This window comes from Mus caroli, unplaced genomic scaffold (assembly GCF_978045245.1).
Source record: "Mus caroli unplaced genomic scaffold, Mus_caroli_1 scaffold_10, whole genome shotgun sequence".
NCBI lineage: Eukaryota > Metazoa > Chordata > Mammalia > Rodentia > Muridae > Mus > Mus caroli.
In genome coordinates this window covers 126,299,922-126,316,475 of record NW_028227265.1, presented here as the reverse complement: position 1 = coordinate 126,316,475, position 16,554 = coordinate 126,299,922, and the positions used below count along the sequence as shown (strand labels likewise).

Sequence of the window (16,554 nt, the reverse complement as noted above, 5' to 3'; positions counted from 1 at the left end):
CTATGTGGAGTACAAGGAATGCATGGGGGATGGTTATGATCAAAATACATTCTATGTACAGACACAAAAAAACTTTGAGAATATGGAAAACAAAGAAATTGTTTTCATGGAGTGTATAACATGCTCCTAGAATTCCCAAATAAGGGATTGGTGGTGTGGCTAAGGAATAGATCCCCTGCCTAGAATCTCCCATTGAGGACTAAGGGCATGGGTCAGGAGTAGTGTACCTAACTAGAATCCTCCAGTGAGGGCCTGGGATATAGCTCAGTAGTAGAGACCCTGCCTATAATCCCCTACTCCACAATGGTAAGAGTGCTTACTTAGCATGTACCAAGTACTAGATACAACTCTTGGTATGGCAAAATAAGAGAGAGAAGAAAAGAAGGAGCTGGAGAAGAAAGCAGAAGAGGAGGAGGAGGAGGAGGAGAGGGAGGGAGGGAGGGAGGGAGAGAGAGAGGGGGGGGAGGCAGGCAGGCAGAGGGGGAACAGGGGTGGGGGTCAGACTGGGCTTGGGAGAAGAGAAAATTCAAGACACAAGCATATGAGCTAAACCCAGGGAAAGAGCAAAGTAGTGTTCTTTACCTAGCAGGTTTGAGGAAACATCCTTCAATAAAATGAACCCTTTAGTCTACTGTATACTAAATCAAGATCATGAATATATATCCTTCTCTGGAAGAAGAAAGAAGGAGAAAGAGCAGAAGCAGGAGGAGGAGGAAGAAGACAAAGAAGGAAGAGAAGGGAAAAGAGGAGAAAGGGGAAAGAAGGAAGAAGGAGGCAGAAGAAGAAAGAAAGAAGAGGAAGAAAGTAGAAGGAAGAGGAGGAGGAAGAAGGAGAAAGAGGAGAAAGAAGGAAGAGAAAGAAGAAGAGGAGGAAGGAAGAAGGAAGAGAAGGAAGAAAAAAGGAGGAGGAAGGGTAGGAAGAAGAGGAAAAACAAGAGAGGAGGAAGAAGAAAGAGGAAGAGAAGAAGGAAAAAGGAAGAAAGCAGAAGAAAGAAGGAAGAAGAAGGAGAAGGAAGAGGAAGGAGAGAACCAGCAGGAGGAAGAAGGAAGGAGAAAGAAGAAAGAGGTGGAATAAGAAGGAAGAAGAGAGGAGGAGGAGCAGGAAGAGGAAGAAAAGGAGGAAGAAGGAAGAGGAAGGAGAGAAAGAAAGAGAGAGAGAAAGAGAGAGAGGGAGGGAGGGAGAGAGAGAGAGAGAGAGAGAGAGAGAGAGAGAGAGAGAAAGAAAGAAAGAAAGAAAGAAAGAAAGAAAGAAAGAAAGAAAGAAAGAAAGAAAGAAAGAAAGAAAGAAAGAAAGAAAGAGGGAGGGAGGGAGGGAGGGAGGGAGAGAGAAAGGAGGCAGGGAAGGAAGGAAGAAAGAAAGACTCTAGGTTATACAATCCCTATGGGCATTACAGAGCTCAAGGTTTTATATATTCTTGATGAGTTTTATTAGAGTTGTGTTTTGAAACAACTAGCAGCTTACTAGCAAGTGATGAGTAAGGAAAGAGCCTGGACCTCCATAAGTGACACAGAAGCCATACCCTATGTACCATGTGAACAGGCTAGTAGTTCTAAACTGCCTTGAAAGAGGTAGAAAAAGGCATTGGACATATAGCCTGGTTTGTAGAGTGCTTGCCTGGTACTCAAAGGCCATGAATTCCATCCCATCACTGTATACTCCAGGAGATATAAGCAGAAGGATCAGAAGTTCAAGGTCATCAGAGCAAGTTCAAGGCCAGCTTGGGCTAAATGAAAATGAGTCTTGATCTGATAGATAGATAGATAGATAGATAGATAGATAGATAGATAGATAGATAGATAGATAGATATTCAAAGAGGTACCACAAAAGGGAAGATGAAAAAATTCTGGGTTGTTTTAATTAATGATTCTAAATTTGAACATTTGAGACATAATGGGCTAGGTAAGTTTTAAGTTGAGCCCTGGAACACTGAAAGTCTCACTCATGACTTATATAATAATTCTACTGGACAGCTCTGGTTGTTTCCAGAAAGTCCAGCCAATCAAAAGGCCCCAGCTAAAATAAAAAAAAATAAATAAATAAGAAAATATTTGTAACAGCATGAGAAAGTGGGTATTTTAGGGGAATAAATTTAAATATGGTGATCTTGGTTCTCAAACACCTTTCCAGCCATCTTTTCTATGGTCTTTCTCAATCACAAAGGTTTGAAGAGATGGATATATGTTCTTCCCACCTCCCTCACAGCTATCCAGCAACAGCCATGTGACCCAGGTCTGGCAAATAAAATAGAAACAGAAATCAAGTTTGGGGATAAAAACTATGGAAGGTTGCAAACATGTTTGGCTTGTGTTTGTGCTACATTCCTGTTTGTTTCTTTGCGTTTTAAATGGTTTTAGAAATTCTCTCTCTCTCTCTCTCTCTCTCTCTCTCTCTCTCCTCCACCCCCCACCCCACCCCCTGGCTGGCCTTAGAAATCACTACACTGACCAGGCCAGGATGGCCCTGAGATCAGCCTGTTTCCACCTCTTAAGTCCTGTGATTAGAGGTGCATATCAGCAACCTAGTGGTATGATTTTGCTTTAAGACAGTATGGATTGGCCATACTGTCCTTTTGCCCCTTTCCCTGTTTGCTGTTGGTTTTTCATCAATGAGATTGAGTACAGGGTACCCATTCTGTGCCCACAAGAAACAGAATCTAACTTCTCCATCTCATTTCTCAATGACCCTCTACAGACTTCTTGCTCATGAGTCCATCCCCACTTTTTAAACACCACACTCAGGACTTCTATTTGTTTGAGCAACTTAAGCAAGGACTGTGGGACCTAAAGGAGAGCAGAGCAAAGAAGAATTCCAGAAACAAGGATAACTGGGATCCGAATCTGAGGTTCCCAGTGGTCACCCGTTACAATCTACAGAGACAGGCTCAGGGCTGTGGATAAAGAGAGAAGTCAAGACTGAATACTGCAGCTTAGCTAGGACAAGATCCCAAGACATGGGCCATGACTAGGAGCCCAGGTTGACAACTCAAAAAGAAAATGGAGACTGGGAGGAAAATTAGGAAGGACCACCATTCACAAATGTTACAGGCATTTTCACCCAACAGATGCTTCAATTTGGTTCAGTTGGATTATAAAAACAAAAGCCCTAAATTCTTATGTGTGTGTTTGTATGTTTGCACACACTCACACATGCATGGCTGAACATGTGCATGAGTGTGTTCACAAGTGTGGAGGACAGAGGAAAACCTAGCTGTCACTCCTTAGGCCTGATCCACCCTGGTTTGCTGAGTCAGGGTCTCTCACTGGCCTCAAACCTGATAAACAGGTAAGGATTGACTAGCCAGGAAGCCCCAGGCTCTGTGTGCCCAACACTACTAGGCCTGCCTTTTTCTAAACCTGTAATCAAATTCAGGTCTTAATGTAGCAAAGTAAGCAGTTTATCCAGAAAGCCATCTCCCCTTTCCTACGTTGTTCTCCTAACTCATGAGTTTCTTGGTTGGCAGTCTCAAACACAGGCTCACATACCCAATTTCCAAGGTCTCTCCTCGAATCAGATGTAGCTTCCTGAAGAAAGAAAGTGATACCAGAGCATAGGAGCGGCGGATCTTTAGAAATCCTGAAATTTCTTCAATGAGGCCAAGGTTAGCCTCCAGCTCAGCTGCCAGGTTGTCTGCAAAATGGAGGAAATGCCTATGAGTATCTACAGAAGAGTTTTATCCTCTGTGTGTGTGTGTGTGTGTGTGTGTGTGTGTGTGTATGTGTGTGTTTGTACGTGTGTTTATACGTGTGTGTGTATGTGCATGTTTGTGTGTGTTTGTATGTGTGTATGTGTTTGTATGTGTGTGTATGTGTGTGTATGTGTTTGTATGTGTGTGTGTTTGTATGTGTGTGCATGTTTGTGTGTATTTGTGTTTTTATGTGTGTGAGTGTGTGCATGTTTGTGTGTGTGCTTGTATGTGTGTGTATGTGTGTTTGTATGTGTGTGTGTGTGTGTATGTGTTTGTATGTGTGTGTGCGCGGGGCGGGGGTGTGCGTGTGTGGGTTTGTGTGCACGTGCACGCGCACTCCTGCAAACCTTTTATCCCAGCACTCAGTATATGAAGGTAGAAGTGATGAGTTTAAAACAAATCTACAATATAGCACATTTGCTTTTATTTTATTTATTTCTATTTTTGAAACAAAGATTTGTTTGCCATGTCAAGTAGCCCAAGTTTGCTTCAAATCTACTCTTCACCTAAAGATAACTTTGAACTTCTGATCTTCCTGTCTCTACAATTCTCCCAGTGCTGTGATTAGTTCACCAGTATGCCACAGTGACTTAGTACAGAGGACTAAAACCCATGAATTCAGGAATGCTGGGCTCTAACTACCTTAGCACTACCCATAGCAAAGTTTTTGTTTTGTTTTGTTTGTTTTGTTTGGTTTGTTTTGTTAGTTCTAGCTTGGAGCCTTTATTTATTTATCTCTTTGATATGGAGTCTCATGTAGTCTAGGCTGACTTCAAACTCACATTTGAACAACTTCTACTTCCATCTCTTGAGTGCTTGGATAGCAAGTGTATACCAGCAGACTTGGTGCATATTAGTAAGAAGAGATCCCTGGGGCTGCAGAGATGGCCCAGAATTAATTACGATGAATTAGTTGCTATCACAGAGGACCTGGGTTCAGTTCCCACATCCACATGGTAACTTACAATCATCTCTAACTGCAGTTCCAGGGTATTATATACCCTCTTTTTTTTGTGGACACCTCATATACACCATGTATATACATATACCCAGACAAAACACTCATACACATAAAAATATAAAGAATAGAGATTCCTGCTGCAGATTGCAAAATAAGAATTTCAGGCAGAGGTAGAACCATAAAATTTTCATTTTGGATTTTAAGGCAACTCCTGGTATAAGTCTCTCACTTAGGGGGCCACTGAAGGATGTGTCACTTTGCATGTTATGTTGTTTTGTTTCTTTGGACAAGATTATGTCATCCAAGCTAGACTGAACTTGCTAGATTAAAGCAATCCTCCTGCCTCAGCCTCCTGAATAGCTGAGACCACAGGAACAAAGTGAATTTGGCCGTGAAAGTTAAGAGGGGAATGTGTGGAATACCCTGAGCTGTGCACTTCCCAGCTCACAGCTCATAGGAAGTGGGGGATGCTCCAAAATACTCACTGCCCCCTCGGATGTTGATGATCAGGCTACCGTTGATCACAGTGCAGCCTCGGAGCTCCTGGGCAGATGTCACAGAATCAATGGTCTTCTCGCCTTCGAGGATTTGGCAGACCTTAGGGCAGGGTCCCAGACATGGGGTGCACATCAAGCTGAGAGTGGAGCAGAGGCAAAGATCAATGAGGTGCACAGGGCTCCCTCGCCCCATCATTTGGAATACAGCACTCTTCACAGGAACCCAGTGGCAACCTCAGTCTGTTACTCTAAAGTGGATGTGCTGAGCACAGTTGAGCTAGCTAACTTTAACTGTCAGCAGGATATAGCCTAGAGTCATCATGAGGGGTATCTCAGTTGAGGAATTGCCTAAATCAGATTGGCCCATGACTATACTGTGGGGAGTTATCTTGATTGTTGATTGATGGGGGAGGGCCCAGCCCACTGTGGGTGGCCATTTCCAAGGCAGGTGGGCCTGGTCTATCTGAGAAAGCTAGCTGCACATGAGCTAGAAACAGAGTCAACTAGGATCACTGCTCTATGGCAGTGGTTTTCAACCTGAGCACTGCTACCCCTCTGCTGGTCACATATCAGAGATCCTACCTATCAGATATTAACATTATGATTCATAACAGTAGCAAAACTACACTTATGAAGTAGCAAATAAATAATTTTATGGTTATAGGTCACTACAACATGAGGATCTGTATGAAAGGTTCGTGCTAGGAAGGTTGAGAAACTCTGTTTTGTGGTTTCTGCTTTATGTTTCTACTTGACTTCCCTCTGTGACAGAATGTGACCAAGCAGTATAAGCTGAAACAAACCTTGTCCTCCCCTAAGCTGCTTTTGGTCAGAGTGTTTTATCACAACAAGAGAAAGTTCACTGATATAGTATTTCAAATATTTGACACCAAGTATGTCTTCACAGTGGTAATGAGGCACCCTTGGGCAGTATAGGATGCAGAGCCAGATTCCCAACTGGTGATCAATACCAACATCATCTCATCTCTAAATTACCACAACCAAAATTATTCCCAGGCATTGTCAACCTGCTCCTACAGTCTTAAAATGGCCAATTATCCCCTTAAAATTCATTGTCCAGGGTTTACGGGAGTGTTCAGTCCATGAAATATTCACCTTATAAATATGAGAACCTCAGCTGAATCCCTATAACCCACCTAAAAATGTCAAGCATTGGCTGGAAAGACAGCTCATAGGGTAAAGGTACCTGCTGCAGCCAAGCCTGCCAACCTGAGTTCAATCCCTGGGCCCAGCAAAGTGAAAGGAGGAAAGCAAGTTCTGAGAACTGAGCACCACATACTAACCCTGTGTGTGTGCGCGCACACACATGCATAAAAAATAAATACATACGCAATGAAAGGTTTTCTTAGAAATATCAAACACTGTTAGATATTGGTAAGACTAGTATTGAGGAAGGAGAGAGAATCTTGGGGTTTGCTGATCAGCTAGCCTAGCCTAATAGGTCAGTCTCAGGGCCACTGGGAGACCCTATCACAAAGAAAGTAGGTGAAATTCTGAGAATAATATCTGAGGTTGTCCTCTGATCTCCCTACACCCACTCACAAATAGCTGCATACACACAAACACACAAAGTTCCTTTCCTGGTATAAAAAACTTCCTTCGTTCCCTGCACAGGGCAGACCTGACAGCACCACACCTCTCCAGTGCTGGTATAACAAGCACAGACCACCATGTCCAACTTTTCCCAAGGGTGCTAGGGATCAAACTGAAGTCTACATTTTACCAACTCTGTCACCTCACTAGTCCTATAAAGTTTGTCTTGGAGTCTCTAGGCATGGTTGATAGAATCACTGATCACATGATAGAACTCTATGTTCATACCCATGTGATGTGTAGGTGTGTTTGTGTGTGTGTGTGTGTGTGTGTGTGTGTTGGGGGTACATACACACCTTTATGGAGACCAGAGGTCAACTTTGGGTGTCATTCTTCAGGAGCCTTTTAGCTTGTTTTTGAGATAGAATCTTCCATTGAACCTGGAACTTGCTATGTGGCTGACTGGTCAGGGAGCTCCAGGAACCATCCTGTTTCCTACCCAGCACTGGGGTCATAAGTGCATGCCACCATGCCCAGGTTTCCAAAAGGAAAGTGTGTACATTTCTGAACTCAGGTTTCTGTATTTGCCTGCTATTGGAGCTAATTCCCCAGTTCCCCAGCCTTGGAAGCCTGACTCTTTACCTGCCTCTGCTCTTCCTAGAGGACATAGAATATGAAAAGTCTCAACCATCAGGTTACATAGTTGGCCCCAGGTGGGTGTGGTGAATATGCACATATAGTTACAATGTTCTAGTGTTGAGATGGCTCATTAGGTAAAGGTGCTTACCTCGAAGCTGAATTCAATCCCCAGGACCCACATGTTGAAAGTAAAGAGCTCATCCATCCAAAGTTATCCTCAGAGCTCTACATGTTTGCTTTGGTTTCCTCTCCCATAAATAAATATGTGCATAAATAAAATATGTAAAAATTCAGCACTTGAAGGATCCAGACAACATTGCGGACATTGCAAGTTTGAGTTTAACTGTTAACCCTTAGATAGACAAAAAGTATAACCACAGAGGTATAGAGAAGTAGGGGGTAGGGGAGGATCTCTAAAGGAAGGGAAAATGGAATATATAATTATGGATTGGGGAGAGAGGGGAAAAGAAACTGGGACAAAAAGATTCAAGGGGGGGAGGGAAGAGGAGGGCAAGAGAGAGAATACAGGGAGGAACTGCTAACACTAAGAGAATTGGAGGGGTCATATGGAAACCTACTACAATGCATATATAAATAAATCTTTTGGTTTTATTCTTTTAAATCTTTAGATCTTGTTATTTGGAATCACCAAACAACAAGGAGATGAAGACCCACCTACACATTTATAGCCACCAAGTAAAACCTCCAGGGACAAGAATCAGTTACTTCCAATTTAGTTGTTAGACAAAGAACGGGGCCCTCAAAGAAACTCCCAAACAACTCAGGATATTGCCAATAAGGCTATTGGTTGTTTTCCACAAACTAATGGTAAAGCCCTATTGTTAAAGACAGCAGCACTGTATCTCATTGGACATGGGAAAGTCAAGCTCATTCTTTCTTAGAGTCTTACTCTTGCTCACAATTGCTCATGGTACTGGAAGGTACTCTGCATGCTACCAGAGGACAAAGATAAAACCAACCAAACAACAAACCCTTCGATCTACAGTAACCTCCCTGCATGATACCTTGATGCAATAGTGGCATAAAACTTGCGGAGCAACCAACCACTATCTAGTCCATTCCATGAACTAAAACCCATGCCTGATACTGCTAAGGTGGCCAAGAATCTAAGAATAGATAGGTTATGGACCCATGGAAAAACCAATACTATTGTTCTGCTAAAGGAATATAGCAATAACATGACTCTTAGGGACATTGTTTTATACTTGTAGATCAGTCTCTCTCGGTCATCATCAGAGAAGCGTCCTCCTACAAGAGCTGGGAAAAATAGAGACACTCACACCTGGACAATGTGCAGAGAGTCATCACTGTGGTTTTGGTGAGCATTAAAAAAAATGCCTATTATTTAAAGCCAACATCTTTTTCTTCTTTAGAATGTATTATGTAAGCATGTGTGCCCGTGTGGAGATCCACAGATGATTCTGGATATCCTCCTGGATTGTTCTCTATTATATACGTGTATGTATGTATATACATATAGATGATAGATAGATAGATAGATAGATAGATAGATAGATAGATAGATAGATAGATAGATTTGTTAGATTTGTGGGGGGGGTGACTGTGTGTGTGAGACTGTGTGTGTATTTATGTGTATGTGACTGTGTGTGTGTGTGACTTGTGTGACTGTGTGTGTTTACGTAACTGTGTGTGACTGTGTGTGTGTGTATATATATGTGTGTGTGCGTGTGTGTATATGTGTGTATATATATAGTCATGTACACATCACAGCCTGTAGTATGCCTGCAGTATGCAGGTCAGAGGAAAAACTTTGGAAGTCAGCTTTCTCCTTCTATGGGTTTCAAGGTTTCAAGCTCAGAATGTCAGGCTTGGTGGCAAGCACCTTTACCTGTTGAGCAATCTCACCAGCCCTCCATATAGACTGAGGTAGGATTCCCTCATCTGAACTCAGAGCTCATCAATTTAGCTAATGTAGATAGCCAATCTGCTCTGGGAATTCCTGTCTCCACCTTCTAAGGCTGGGATTACAAGTGGGACAACATGCACCCTGGAGTGGATTCTAAGGATCTGAATTTCTGCTTTCTCTGGTGGATCATCTTTCCAGCCCTAAAGGCAATGTCTTTTAAACAAAGGTCTTGACATCAGTCCCTGATCTTTCTTAAAAACTGAAATAGATAAATAGAAGGATGTTTGCTTCTCCAATCTTCCTGCTAAGCCTCCTTCTGCCCTTGAAGTAATAAAAAATGTAAAAGTTCCATTCAACATGCAGACTGATTTATAGAGGTCTATTTGGGCCAACAATTCTTGCTGTTTTGTTTCTTTGGTATTTTTTTTTAAATAATGAGCAAAACAAAACATATTGTACTTTCAGGTTTCAAAAACACTTAAAAAAAAAAAAGGTTCACAGGAGCTAAAATAAAGATTGTTTTCCTTCTTGCCCTTTCTACTCAGGGAAATAAAATTTCCCACCAAAATCAAAACACTCTTTTTTGCTCACTTACTTGGCTAGTGCCCAAGTCTGAGAGGAAGAATTTTGACGTCAGCAGGTCAGCTCAAGGCCTTGCAATGTGCGTCTGTTTCTGATTTGGTTTTCTGTTCTTTGCTGGACATCCTCCCCCAACCCCTCCCTTTTCTCAAATCCTAAAACTAAAACCAAGAAATTTAAAAATCAACAACTCGATGAAGGTCCCAGACACCAAAATATCTCATCCAAGAAGTTAAGGTCCTGAACAAATGACCTGGTGTGTGTGTGTGTGTGTGTGTGTGTGTGTGTGTGTGTGTGTGTAGCCTGACTTACACCACCAAGGAGAGAGAAAACCCTGTTTCTCACCCAAGTGGTAGGAAATGGCTTGATGGTGCTTATCTTGGAAGAACAGCCAAGCCCTGGAAACAGTGTAGGTGTAAGCCCTCCCCTCCTTAAGACAGTATGCCCCAACTTGTGTCGGGGGTCAGGTGGGGTAGGCTATGAACTACACAGCCACCTTCCTAGTATTACAGTGAGTCACTGAGCCAAGGAGGAGGGGGCAGGTGAAACAAAAAAATTCCATCTTCAGCTCACTCTGCGCAGCACTCAGAAATGAGATGTTCAAGGCAAAGAACCATATCCCTTCTGATCAAGTCCATCATCAAAGCCCAGGACACAAATAGTTATAAAACAACAACAAAAAAAAATGCTACTGAGAGTGTGTAGATCCCTCAGTTGGCAAAATACTTGCTGTGCACATGAGGGCCTTGGCTTGCTTCCCCAGCACCACATTTAAAAAAAAAAAAAAAAAACAGGACAAAAGTCACACCTGCAATCCCAGCACTGGGGAGGCAGACACGGAAGCAGCCCAAGCTCTGGATCTAGAGAGAAAACTTTTCTCAGAAACCAAAGTGAGGGTTGGGGACATGGCCCAGTGGTCAAGAGAGCTTGCTGCTCTTCCAGAGAACCTGAGTCCCATTCCTTGCACCCATGTGGAGGCTTATATTCACCTGTAACTTCTGCTCAAGGGGATGAATCTGATGCATTCACTGGCCTCCCCAGACACCTCCATGCACACAAAACACTGTATATACATACATACACATAAATAAGAATAAAGTATTTTTAAAACTAAATAACATGGAGAATGATTGAGGAAAGCATCCAGCATCAACCACTAGTCTACACACACACATACACACACACACGTCTACAAAGGTGAACACATACACACACCTGTACTCACCTGCAACATGTGCCCAAACACACAAATATGCACACACAAGAGCTCAACTATACACATGTGCTCATTTGCATACACATGTCTCCATAAAAGTGAACACATAAACACATACACACACATGCCCACCTTCACATACATGAACACATATACATATCCACACCCACCTTCTTACACCCATGCACACACATAATGCATAAACATATACAAGCATGTGTGCACACATCCACCTGCACACACAGATGCCCACACATACCTACTTTGTGCATTACATGTGTGCGCATGTGCATGTACCCATCTACATATACATGTGGCACACACACATGAACACATACAGAATTTTTAAAATATAAGTGGTAGTTATCAACAGCAAGCCCATTCTTGCCCAGAACATTCTGGTTTGGCACAGGGTTTTTTTCCCTGTGCAGAGTAGGAGGGATGGGATGGGGGGGGGGTGTATTTCTTTCTGGTTTTTTTGTTTGGTTTAGTTGTTTTGAGACAGGATCTCATGCAGCTTAGGCTGGCTTTGAACTCCCTATGTAGCCAAGGATGACTCAAACCTTCTGATCCTCATGCCTCTACCTTCCAAATGCTAGAATCAGCATTTGCCACCAGTCCTGGATCTAGTGAGAGACCACTGTTTGATGCTGGGGAATGAATTCTAGCAAAAGAGCTACATCTTCAGCCTCTCTAACAGCATCTTTGAGCATAGCACCAGCTTCCAATTCTTTCCCCAGACCCTCATCCAGGACTCACTTGCTGGAATTCATGGTATAACCAGACGGGCACTCGGGGATGCACTTGTTGTTATGAATGACGTATTGGTGGCAGCCAGGCTTCCGAGAGTTCCTGCATTTGAAGTGAAGGTCTTGGCAGAAGCTAAAGTTCACACAGCGCCAGTCCTGGAAGTGATAGTAGGGTGGCGGGCAGGTCTCCACACACTGACCATCCAGATAGAAGTTGCGACAGGCCACACACTTGGTGGGGTCATCAGGTTCCGAACAGTTGCCCAGGCACTCCTTGTGGCAGCATAGGCCTTCAGCTGTGCAGCCATGTGACTTACAGATGGTTGGGCAAACTGGAGACAAGAAGGAAAAATGAAACAGCTGGTCAAAAAACTCTGTCCAATTTATGTCTGCACAAACAGCCAAACAAAATAATAACAATAAAAGCCATGCTTAAACAGTGCTTGGCACGTGCCTGACTGGTCTGTGAACAGAAAGGACAGTAGCCCCCGCAAAGCAGCTCCACACTTGGCAAAAGTTAACCAAACACCTAAGGAAGAGAGGGCAGGAGACCTGACTCACTGCATTCGCCAGTTACTACCATCAACTTCAGGCTGCTGACAGGAAGCCAAGAAACCAAGTCCTTTGCAGGAGACACAATGTAACACACTACTAAATAATGTTTCCTATAGTCCATACAGTCTATGTCTAGGATAGATACAGTAGCAATAACTTCAAGGGCACACAGACTTTTTTCATGCTATGCCTAATGGCTGGAGGGATGGCTTAATAGTAGCCAGCACTTGTTGTCTTGCAGAGGACTTGAGTTCAGTTCTCAGCACCCACAACAAGCAGGTGGTTCACTTTTAACTCCAGCTCCAGGGGATCCAATGTCCTCTTCTGGGCTTCACGGGTACCTGTTCATGTTTCATATGCACACATATAACTAAATATTTTCTAAATGCCATACCACAGATAAAAGGTGGTTATTATTTATTTTAAATGTGATTTGTTTTAATTATAGGTTTATATAATTTTATTTTATTTATTGGCTTAATTACTTACGTGTGTGTGTGTGTGTGTGTGTGTGTGTGTGTGTGTGTGTATGTATACTACTGTATTGTTGGGGATGAAACCCAGAACTTGCAAATGTTAGACCTGGTTTTTACCACTAAGATATACCCCAGTCCTCAATGGTGGATTCTAGGTAGGCCCTCTACAACTGACCCATACCCCCAATACTCCACTGGGAGATTCTAGGCAAGAGCTCTACTACTGAGATATACCCTCTGCCCTTATATGTATTTATTTGCAGACAAGTTGTCATTAAGCTATGAAGGCTCTCTTTGAGCTCACTCTGAAATGCATGTTAGCCTTGCACTTGCCATCCCCCTGCCTCAGGACCTGTAAGCACACCAAGCTCTGTTGAAACCTGAGTGAGGGATCCTGATCCTGAAGAAGGAGGAGGCCCTCCAGGTGGGGGCACAGCTTGTGCCTCAACTTTTGGCTAGAGAGGCTTTCTTGTTTGATGTCACTGAATTTGTCCATGGGAGGCTGGTCTCGAACCCTTCTATCCCATTACCTCATTGTTCAACACTTTCCCCCCAGGAGACACAGGCATATGTGTGGAGGGGTATCACCATTGTCAGAGCACAACCTCTGTCAGTCCTCACCTTCTATCTTGTCTGAGACAAGGTCTCTGTTGTTTGCTACTGTGAGATTACATACTTGTGCTACAGAGCTCAGCTTTGCACAGGTTCTGGAGATCTGGACTGATGTTGTCACACTTGTATAGCAATAGCTTGGCACTGTGAATCATCTCTCCAGCCTCTTCCTACTCATCTCTTCTTTTCAGCCGTTTACTTCCTAGAATGCTTGTGAGTATGTGTGGATTTTACGACTCTATGTATTCCTCTGCTGTGTGCCTGATCTGCCCTCTAAGGTATGTCTCTCTCTTTTTACTTGTATACTCTGAAGCAGGACTGAATAGCCAGGAACCAGATTTCTCCAAAATTCTCAAGTGTAGCTCTCCCAGTATCAAGTGGGTCCCAGTCTACTAGCCTTCCAAACAGTTGCCCAGGCACTCCTTGTGGCAGCACAGGCCTTCAGCTTCAGTTCTCCATACTGTCAGCAACACTGTCCATGTAAACCCTCTACTATGACAGAAATATGAGCTGTCCAATGTGTAGTCCTTTCTCCCCTGTGCAGTTACTGAACACACAAAGCAAAGAAAAAAAAATTTAACTATGGTTAAAAAAAAAATACCCTAAGAGCTTCCATCTCTGGCTGCAGATGTGGCTGGGGAGGGTAGGGTGCCCTAGCATGAACAAGATACTGGGTTTGAAGCATCACCAAAAACAGGTGCGATGGTGCACTTCTTTCATCCAAGAATTTAAGAGGTAGAGACAGGAAAACCAGAAGTTCAATATTTAAGGTGGAGAAAAATAGAAGACACCTGATATCAACCTTAGACCTCCTCTACAGAGAGAGAGAGAGAGAGAGAGAGAGAGAGAGAGAGAGAGAGAGAGAGATGCATGTTTACCACACACATATGTATGTAATTTTTAATGAATTAATTAATGAATAACCACGTTTGTCTGGCTGTGTAGCCACCCTCATCAACCATCCACAGAATCTCATCATTTTCCCAAATGGAAACTCTCTGTTCAGGACTCTCACGGCCCCTCCATAGGCCCACAACCCACCTTTCTGCTATCTCTCTATTCTAGGGACTTTGGATGAATGGAATCCTTTATCAGGTCCTCCAAATTTATCCATGGTAGCATATATCAAAGGTTCCTTCTGTTTATTCTTAGGGCTGAATAATATTCAGGAGTGAATCATCTTCACTGACCCACTCATTCAAATGTGGCCACTTAAACAGCCTTTATCATTAGGATATTATAAGTCATGCTTCTATGGACATGGGTATGCAAATGTCTGAGTCCCATTTTCATTCTTCCATGTATATATTCAGAAATGGGATTATTGAATATTGAGTACATGCCCTGGGCATGAGCCTGGACAGACAGAATCTCTCACTGAACCTAGAGCTAGACTGGCAGCCAGTAAGCCCCAAAGATCCTCCTGTCTCTCCCCCCAACCTCTCTGATGTTACAGGCATGTTCATGACTATACCCTGCTTTTTACATAGATGCTGAGGATCTGAACTCAGTTCTTCATGCTTGCACATTAACAACTCTTACCCAGCCAACTTCCAAACCCCAACTACGTTAATTCTCTTAACCTTTCCAATGAGCCACCATACTGCTTTCTATAGCCACTGAATTACTTTACATTCCCAACAACCATTCATAAAGACTATGATTGCTCCTGAGGAGCCAAGTGTTTGTGGTTCAATCCAACTCCTGGCAAACAGGAGAAGACTGGTTTCCAGGCAGCTAGGACAAGACTCTTAAAGCCCACACCCAGTGACACACTTCTCTAACAAGGACACACCTACTTTGACAAGACCACACCTCCAAATAGTGCCACTCCCTGGGCCAAGCATATTCAAATCACCACAGAGACTTCTTAGGGGCTGAAGAAATGTCCTTGAGGACCCTGCAGACCCACAGACCCTCTCTCCCCTGCCCCAGTGCTGAGACTACAAGTACACTGTCAATCTAGGAACCCAAGGTTCCATGTATGCAGCTCTCTACCCATGAAGCCCCATCCTATTGCAGTCTCTCCTCTTTTCCTTATAGGGCACCAACAACAAACCAAAGTACAATTCTGCCACTGTCCAACCAAGGAGCCTACTGAACTTACATACAAAGCACAAGTGTGGGATACAGACAGGAGTTAGAGTGACTCAAAGCAGCCACATCATAGAAAAGCCTCATCCCAGCATAGATAACCACTTCTCTAAAGAGCTGCACAGATAGGGGACTCCCTTCATTAACTTCAACCCTCTCTATACCCTAGCATGAAGACCATGACGCCATGGAGGGAGGAGCAGCTAGAAAGTGAGGGTTGGGTGTTATTCAGTAATCCACCTTACCCTTTCTTCTATGAAGGGACATCAACAGTCAGCGAGCCTTACTGAGGCTTGTGGTGGTGAGGGGAACACTGTGTGGAAGGTAGTCGCATCTGCTCTGATGAGGTTGGCCTTTATGCTCAGAGGATAGCATCCTACAACACCTCGCCTCCCCCCGCCCCCAACCCCCTTTCCTGCAATTATGAGTCCAGGGATACAGAAGGCAAAGCTATGCCAAACAACATTATCATCATTAGTGCTGCTCTGTCTAGGGAGATCTGAGGGCTGAAACTAAATTGGAGGAAGCAATAATGAAAGCAGCCAGTTATCTATGGCTCACAAAGACACAGGCTCCCCTGTACAACACACAGAAGGACAGGAAGGAGCCCATTTCCTGGGCTGGGACTGCAGCTAAGGGTCAGCGTTTTTCATTCACAAGAAGCTTCATCAAAGCCCTAATAAACACTTCCCAAACACATAAGCTCTGCAGCCCACGGAATGCTAAAAGGGCCCAATGCTGCAAACAGAGCCAGGGGCAGACAGCCAGACTAGGCACTGTGATCTTGCACTTTGCACTGTAGAATTCCATTTATAGGACATCCAGGAAGAAGAAAAGCAAACAACCTGACAAGGCAGACATAGCCCTCTGGCCTCTACATCTGGATTCTGGTATGAGCAGGCTGCAAAGGCACCAGGCAACTGGGGGGTTAAGGGAGGGGTGTGACTTTTAAATTTTATTTATTCATATAGATAGGGGTGTGGTACACTTGCAGAGACCAGAGGGAGAGGTCTGGAAGATTTCTTTTCTTCTTTTAATATTTATTTGT

The 16,554-nt window shown here is 43.5% G+C and overlaps 1 protein-coding gene across 3 annotated transcripts in view; it reads right to left on the bottom strand.

Annotated features, from left to right (window-relative positions):
* Insr (insulin receptor) overlaps positions 1–16,554 on the bottom strand; it is a 148,992-nt gene that overhangs the window by 57,761 nt on the left and 74,677 nt on the right. For all 3 annotated transcript variants that reach the window (XM_021170871.3, XM_021170872.3, XM_021170873.3), the window contains exons 3-5: positions 11,780–12,101; positions 5,133–5,281; positions 3,484–3,628 (exon numbers count right to left, since the gene is read on the bottom strand). In XM_021170871.3, coding sequence (XP_021026530.1) covers positions 3,484–3,628; positions 5,133–5,281; positions 11,780–12,101 — 616 coding nt within the window. The remainder of the gene's footprint in view (positions 1–3,483; positions 3,629–5,132; positions 5,282–11,779; positions 12,102–16,554) is intronic.